This window comes from Xenopus laevis, chromosome 4S, assembly GCF_017654675.1.
Source record: "Xenopus laevis strain J_2021 chromosome 4S, Xenopus_laevis_v10.1, whole genome shotgun sequence".
In the NCBI taxonomy this organism is placed as follows: Eukaryota; Metazoa; Chordata; class Amphibia; order Anura; family Pipidae; genus Xenopus; species Xenopus laevis.
In genome coordinates, this window is record NC_054378.1 from 116,218,189 (window position 1) to 116,227,024 (window position 8,836).

Here is an 8,836-nt window from a genome sequence, read left to right on the forward strand (position 1 = left end):
TCATGGGCTGTGTATGTGCACAACCTTCCTGTGCATCTGTTTCCGTGGGCCTGGACCGGCACATACCCAGTGTAGTTACTGTACATGTACCAGTCCTGGATGGTCTCAAAGAAGCCCTTATAGAAGCATGTTTCTTTTGCTTTAGGCCCAATATTAAATAATTTAACAATTTGTGCATTTTTTGGCATAAATGTTTATTTAAAATATTTCCCCCTATCCAAAACTACAGATCCAAGGCTGACAACAGCCCTTTCAGCCCAGTGAAATGCATCCGATAATATTATGTTAAAGGTATGAACACCCAAATCCTTCACGAAAAATTTGGCTGAATACGGAACCCTAAAATAAAATTTGCAAATTAGGGGTGGGAAGGGGAATAATGTTTTAATTCTGTGTTTTGTGACATGCAAATTAGGATTCGTTCGGCCAGGCAGAAGAATTTGGCCGAATCCGAATCCTGCTTAAAAAGGCCGAATCCCGAACCGAATCCTGGATAGGTGCATCCCTAGTTAAAGGGGTTGTTCACCTTTGAGTTAACTTTTAGTATGATGTAGAGAGTGATATGCTGAGACAATTTGCAATTGGGTTTCATTTTTTTTTTTTTATTATTTGTGGGTTTTGAGGGATTCCGCTTTTTATTCAGAAGCTCTCCAGTTTGCAGTTTCAGCCATCTGGTTGCTTGGGTCTAAATTATCCTAGCAACCATGCATTGATTTGCATAAGAGACTGGAATATGAATAGGAGAGGGTAGGAGATGAATAGGAGATGAGTAATAAGATTTAAAGGGATACTGTCGTAGGAAAACGTTTTTTCCAAAACGCATCAGTTAATAGTGTTGCTCCAGCAGAATTCTGCACTGAAATCCGTTTCTCAAAAGAGCAAACAGATTTTTTTTTATATTAAATTTTGAAATGTGACACGGGGCTAGACATATTGTCAGTTTCCCAGCTGCCCCAGTCATGTGAATTGTGCCTGCACTTTAGGATGGAACTACTTTCTGGCAGGCTGTTATTTCTCCTACTTAATGTAACTGGATCAGTCTCAGTGGGACTTGACTTTAACTATTGAGTGCTGTTCTTAGATTTTCCAGGCAGAGATTATCTCGTGTTAAACTGGCTATAGATGTTGAGATTTTTAAACGATCGTACGAATTTACCATCAACTAAAAAGACCAATTTGCCAGGAAAACAAAGGGGAGCTGCCTGCTTGGCCCTGCAAACATAGATAGATTGCACTGGTACCGACAAAGACTTTATGACCTGGCCGATCAATTTCCTGACAGATGTCGGCCGAAAAATCTTAAGATGTACGATCGTTTGAATCCCACTAACCGCACAATAACTTTGAAGGATTGGTCGGACTTCCCTAAAATCGGTCGTTCGGCAAGAAGAATCGTCGCATCTATGGGGAGCTTTAGGAAGCTGCTATCTCTTTACCTTCCCATTGTTCTGTTGTTAGGCTGCTGGGGGGGGGGGTATCACTCCAACTTGCAGTACAGCAGTAAAGAGTGACTGAAGTTTATCAGAGCACAAGTCACATGACTGGGGGCAGCTGGGAAACCGCCAATATGTCCAGCCCCATGTCAGATTGCAAAATTGAATACAAGAAAATCTGTTTGCTCTTTTGAAAAATGGATTACAGTGCAGAGGTCTGCTGGAGCAGCACTGTTAACTGATGGGTTTTGAAAAAAACTGTTTCCCATGACAGTATGCCTTTAAAGAGCATTTGTTTTTACATGGGGTCAGTGACCACCATTTGAAAACTCAAAAGAGTCAGAAGAAAAAGGCAAATGATTAAAAATATATATATAAAAAAATTAATAATGAAGACCAATTAAAAAGTTGCTTAGAACTGGCCATTCTAGAACATACTAAAAGGTGAACCACCCCTTTAATGATAACATAAACAACACAAATAACGTGGTGGCACCTGGTAACAAAAAAAAGAAAGAAAAAAGGGGGGTCAGAAACTAGTGTTTTAAAAAAAAAAATACTTCTGCCTACATATGACACAACAGTAGATTCTGCACGTAGACAAGGGCGTATATTAAACAGATTTGCATAATCAAAAACCTGTTCTACCAATAAAAAAAAAAAAAAAAAAGCGTTTGTTTTTTGGAAACTTGCGAAGACTACCTAGTGCCCTGGCAGCAACACGGTCCTCTATTGTAATTAAAATATTTATACAGAGCCATTATGACCCATGACTGTCAGTTTAAATGAAAACGGAAAGCATTTATACAGATCTATAGCTCAATGCAAAAATATATAGTAAATTGCCAGGGCCCCTCTCAGTGTCCTGGTTTGACCAGCCTGCTCGTGGCATAAATATTGATCATTACGGGATGCTGCTGAGGCTCTAATAAAACAAAGAAATGAACTGCACCAGGGAGCCATTATCTGTGCAAGGATCAGGGAGTGGGTCAGAGGAGGTTACGGATCAAACAGTACCTGGAATTTGCATAATACTGGCAGTGGTATTTTTATAATCAACGCTTCTTTGGAAACGTGCCCTGGGACGAGTTTCTGTTATCTCCGTGTCAAAGAGTCATTATTTAAATGAGGCGACTGACATAGGGAGGATTGATAAAATTCGTTTTTGCCTGCACATGCTAAAGGGTAAAATAACGAGAAAAAATGTCTGTGTACCTATGAATGGACAGAGGGAAAAGGGAGCGCTACCTATGCAAAACTTTGATCAAATGTGCTTGAGGTGCTTTTATTTTTTGAAGGAATTGTTCAGTATGAAAATAAAACTGGATGAATAGGCTGTGCAAAATAAAAAATGTTTCTAATATAGTTAGTTAGGCAAAAATGTAATGTATAAAGACTGGAGTGACTGGATGTGTAACAGAATAGCCAGAACACTACTTCCTGCTTTTCAGCGCTCTTGGTTTCCAGGCAGTAACCAATCAGAGACTTAACGAGGGTGGCACATGGGTCATAACCATTTGAATCGGAGCTGAATGCTGAGGCTCAATTGCAAACTTATTGAACAGTTATGTCCCATGTGCCCCCCTTAAAGTCTCTGACTAGAGAGCTGAAAAGTAGGAAGTAGTGTTTGGTTATGTTAGACATCCAGTCACTCCAGCCTTTATACATTACATTTTTGGCTAACCATATTAGAAACATGTTTATTTAACACAGCCTATTTACCCAGTTTTTATTTTTACACTGAATTGTTCCTTTAAAATAAGAGCTTTGTGGTCTCAGAGTACTGGAACGCCAGCAGGCAAAGGTGTTGGGTGCTGCCTTCTTACCTACGACCCAATGCACATGCACTGTAAAACACCAGGGTTTTTTTTTTTTGCACAATGAAAGAAAACAAAGGTTGAAGACATTTTCCAGGTAAATCTGAGCTGAACCCTATACAAAGGTAAAAGTTTTCAGCACACGTCTATCAGCATTTTCCAGCAACGCTCCACCAAGAGTTCAGATTCGGTTCAGTATTCATCCAAATCCATTCCTCAGGATTCAGGGGTTTGGATGAACCGCTGAAAGCAGGGTTTGGTGCATCCCTAAATGTAAAGACTATTTCACAGGGGGGGGGGGGTGCCAAAGTGTTAGGAACCTGCAAGTAAAACAGATCTCTGAAAAGGACCATACAAGTAAAAATCTGTTCGATTGGAGAGGTCGCCAAACAGGCAGATCTTTCCTGATGCGTTCTTTGCCCATACCTGCCCAGTTGATACCTGCGTGATTTTTGGCATGATATTGGGTTAGCAATTATAGGTGAGCCAATAAGCTCATGTATGGAGCCTGCTGCCTTTATTGGGTTGTGTATGGCTACCTTCAGTTTTTTCTGGGCCTGAGGATAAACAAAGCATTACATGTGAATAAAATGTTGATGCATCACAGTTTTCTTTCCAGAAGTTGGTGCAGTTTTTTCATAACAGGAGCTATAGTCTTGCATCGGAATACCCAAAATGTGATCTCGGGGGGTCTCGGACAGATTATACTTTTTCAGACCACTGTGTGGTTGGCTCGTGGGTACCCAATGCAATGCAGTGGGGTGGACTACAGGCAGCCATTCCTGGGGTAAAGTAAGAAAACCCTATGCAAAGAGCAATCTGTGTGAGGTCACTTCTGGTTGGCGTGATGTCACTTCCGTTTGGAGCGGCAATTACTGCGCAGGTCAGGAGAAAATCTTTGGGCTTCAGAAGGCAGGTATTCAGGACTGGGTACGACTTAGGCTAAGAGGGTCTGGGTTGCAATGTAATTGCAAATGAAAGCAGTATTCATACTTTTTTGTGCTTTACACTAACGCCTGGTTCTGACTCACAAGAGTGGTGGCTTTCAAACCATTTTCACTATGTTAAATGTAAAGGGCATTTTTTTAATGGACCATGGTACTGAAAGCTGGAAAATAAAGTTATACTGTAGACAAATGGAGTTTAGATGGCAAAGTGGGAATTAGATGGAAGGAGTACTACACTGCCAATTTGACACTATAATTTCATCGCTCTAATGAGCAGGAAGCGACAGGCTAACCACCAAGCCAACACACCCAAAATCCCAAGAAGCCTCCGAGTATTTTGCTTCTCAGATAAGACAGTAAATCCCCACTCGTACAATATATCTCTTTAACATGTGAGCAGAAATCCTCAAGGGTAAATCTACAATGCCAGGAATCATGGCATCAAGTGTCTCAGCAGATAGCTTTGAACAATCAGGCTTGAACTGCACAATTTCTCTGCAAAATTGGATTTTACTGTGCCATCATACACACGTTTCGGGGGGTCACTCTCTTTATCAAATCATGTTGTATATGGCGGCACAATAAAAACCACTTTGTAGTGAAGGTCTGCTGTTCAAGCCTGTTTATTTAAAGTTATATAACAACAATTGTTTCAAATGATGAGAGCGCAAGCGTTTTAGCTGAGGTTGCCTGTGGCTATTCCGCTACATAAAAGTGGTTCACGAGTTACAACCCATTAAAGGAGACATATAGGATAAATGAAAAACCAATAATTTTGTTGGCAATTATAAGTAATACCGGTATAGGATCCCTTATCCGTAAACCTGATATCCAGAAAGCTCAGAATTACGGAATTGCTGTCTCCCATAGACTCCATTTTAGCCAAATTTTTAAAAATGATTTCCTTTTTCTCTGTAATAATAAAACAGTAGCTTCTACTTGATCCCAACTAAGATATAATTAATCCTTATTGGAAGCAAAACCAGCCTAGTCGGTTTATTTAATGTTTAAATGAATTTCTAGTAGACTTAAGGCTTGAAGACCCAAATTACGGAAAGATCCGTTATCCGGAAAAACCCCAGGTCCCCGAGCATTCTGGATAACAGGTCCCATACCTGTATATGGTGTTGCTTGTAAATGAGTATAACGGACTGGTACATTATTATTTTCTACACAAAATGTCTCCTTTAAGGAGTATGTACTTGGTCATTACATATAACATCTCGGCTGCCCTTTTGCCTGCGATGTCTTTTACTAGGGATTCACCGAAGTCCACTATTTTGGGATTTGGCCGAATACCCAAGCCGAATCCTAATATGCTTATGCAAATCCGTGCTAGGAAGAGCTGTACCGTTTTACTTCCTTGTTTGGGTGATGAAAAGTCACATGATTTCAAGGATTCGGATTCAGTTCCGCCAGGCATTTGGATTCAGGTGAATCTGAATCCTGTTGGAAAAAGGTTGAATCCTGGATTTGGTGAATCTCTCTCTCTTACTTTAAGCCACGCAAGGACAACACAGACACCAAATTCTACCTTTCAACAGCTGTTCACTCTGGCTAGAAGCAAGTTGGTGCAGCAGTCCAAGAAGTATGCCACCCTAGCTTCCTAAAGACTATATGGGCAGTGATGCACGGGTCTGCAATTTTCTTACCTGCACTCTAAAGACGCACCTAACCTGGTATTGACTTTTTAAAGATTTTTTAGACCCCAACGGCCCCCTCAGGTGTTGTCACAGACTGTGTCGGGTAAAGGTGGCCATAAACATATAAAAAGAGCGGTGTCGAGCACTCAAAGATTCCACAAGGGACAAAAAATAAAGTTAAAAATATAATATTTATTGTAGATTCATTAAAAAAGGAACAGTATCTCCTTTGGCCCTACACGTTTCGTGCCCCCCAGGGCACTTGTAGGGCCAATGGACATACCGTTCCTTTTATAATGAATCTACAATAAATATTATATAATATAATATATTTATATATATACGCAAGCCTTATGTGTTTTTATAATGATACGGACATCTTCGATTTACTCCCGCAGATAAGAGTTTTAGCTATAGTTTTCTGATTTAATTTTTGTGATTTTGATGTTTCCATGGCATATTGATTCTTGTTGGGATTCTGCTGTACAGGGCTGAAGACGGTGTTGGAACTTTATAATTAAATGTTCATAATAACTTGTGACAGTCCCCAATAAGTTCATCAAAATGCACTGTGTGCACTAGCAATGAAATCTCAATACAGTACTGTCATTGGTCCATCACTAAGGGTAGAGACACACGGGAAGATTTAGTCGCCCATCTACTTATCGCCTCTTCTTCGGCCGATTGATCTCCCCGAAAAGCCTTCCCGCTGGCTAGAAACTAAATTGCCGGTAGGATCGCTTCAGCTTTCTGAAGTCGCCCGAAGTTTCTTTGTCTGGCAACTTCGGACGACTTTGGAAAACTAAGCGTTCCGAGTGTCATCCGGCCCGCGATTTACATTCTAGCCAGCAGGAAGGTAGTTCGGGTAGATTAGACACCAGGCGACTAATCTTCACGAAAAGCCTTCTAGAATCTAAATCGCCGGCGGAATGGCACTCGGATCGATTCGGCTTTCGTAAGTTATCCGACGTTTCCTTGTGAGGCAACTTCGGACGACTTCGAAAAACAAAGAGTTCCGAGTGCCATCCCACCGGCAATTTACATTCTAGTTCGGGCAGATTAGTCACCCGTAGAAATGATTTGTCACTGGGCGACTAATCTCCCGAAATAGCAGCGTGTCTCTGCCCTCAAGCAGAAATCTGAATGCACAAGCCCCCTGTGGGGCTACAACACGTGCTGTGGGGCTACAACACGTGCTGTGGGGCTACAACACGTGCTGTGGGGCTACAACACGTGCTGTGGGGCTACAACACGTGCTGTGGGGCTACAACACGTGCTGTGGGGCTACAACACGTGCTGTGGGGCTACAACACGTGCTGTGGGGCTACAACACGTGCTGTGGGGCTACAACACGTGCTGTGGGGCTACAACACGTGCTGTGGGGCTACAACACGTGCTGTGGGGCTACAACACGTGCTGTGGGGCTACAACACGTGCTGTGGGGCAGCACCACATGTTTATAATAAGTGGCCTATTACAGGGAGTGCTGAAAGGTATGAAGCAATGGGAAGCGTTAAACCAATAACCTGGCAGCTGTCCCAGCACTACAATTCCCAGAATCCCTTGAGAACCAAGAAGTGCATTAGGAATATCAGGCATGTTTCCTATAGGCTGTCAGAGTAAGGGGAAGCACAGGAAAGCTCTCACACTACTGCCACTGCTGAATTAAACATTTCAACATCTCCCATCAGCTCCGGACTGCGCCAGACACCCCATTACCTGTACAATCGCGTCCCGAAGCAACAAGCTAAGCGCCTCATTCTTTAAGGTTTCCCGAGCCTTCTGCTCACTAAGACCGATGGCTGTGAAGAGGGACAGCGACTCAGCAGCCATCTTAGAACCGGGAAAAGGGGAAGAGGCAGAACAACCAATCGCAAGTCAGAGTCAGCCGCGGAAGAAATCAAGTAGCCAATCGGATTAAAAAACAATGACGCGCTTTGGCGAAAAGTATATTTCCCAGCATACCTCACGGCTAGCACTTCCAGTTACATCAAAGGGGAATTGAGAAGTGGGCGGGAGATTGTTCTCTTGCATCAGGCGTGGAACATTTAAAGGGCCCGTGTGTGAACACGTGGGAATGTGAGCGGCGTGGTACTGTAGGCTAAAGTGAATGAAAGGCTACCATGCAATCATAGTCTTCTGAATTTATTGTTGCTTAACAGGGAAAGGTTGTGTTTGCTATTAAACGGGTCTGTTGACCTTTCGATTAAGTTTTAGTATGATGTGGAGAGTGATATTGTGAGACTAGTTGCAATTTTTTATTATTATTATTTATGGTTTCTGAGTTATTTAGCGTTGTATTCTGCAGTTCTCCAATTATCAGTTTTAGCAATCTGGTTGCTAGGGTCCAAATTACCCTAGCAACCATGCACGGACTTGAATATAAGACTGGGATATAAATAGGAGAGGCCTGAATAGAAAGACGAGTAATAAAAAGTAACAATAGCGATTAGTGTTGCCACCCGGCCGGTATTTTACCGGCCTAGCCGGTAAAAAACCTGCCAAGCCGGTATTACAAATTTACCGGCAATGTAGCGGCAGCCTGCCGGTAAATTTGTAATATACCTAACAAAAGCCTGTGGCCTGCCTCCAGCCTGGTCAAAAGTAACCTTTTTCCAGCCGGCTTCTTGCCAAACGATTGCCGTGACGCCACACCCGGTGACGTCACAACCCGCCCAGCCAATCGCGCACCGTGGCCCCACCCCGTTTATCGTCACGGCCCGCCCCCCTTTGCCATCTTGGCCCACTCTTTTATTTCCGCCCCCTCCACCGGCCGATGGAGATTTTTTTAAAAGTCGGCAACCCTAATAGCGATACATTTGTAGACTTACAGAGTAGTGATGTGCGGGCCGGCCTGATAGTCGTGGCTTTACCCGGGACTGAAGGAAGTCAGGTGCGTTTCGAGGTAAACCTGATCGCGCATAAGTATGTGTTTTTTAGATGGGGGTCAGTGACACCCATTTGAAAGCTGAAAAGAGTCAGAAGGCAAATAATTT

At 42.6% G+C, this 8,836-nt stretch overlaps 1 protein-coding gene across 1 annotated transcript in view; it reads right to left on the reverse strand.

The window, feature by feature from the left end:
* qars1.S (glutaminyl-tRNA synthetase 1 S homeolog) overlaps window positions 1-7,796 on the reverse strand; it is a gene marked incomplete at its 5' end in the record, with an annotated part of 81,964 nt that extends 74,168 nt beyond the window's left edge. Inside the window, 1 exon segment of the mRNA NM_001086510.1 lies at window positions 7,560-7,796. Coding sequence (NP_001079979.1) covers window positions 7,560-7,673 — 114 coding nt within the window.
* Between the last annotated feature and the right edge of the window lie 1,040 nt (window positions 7,797-8,836).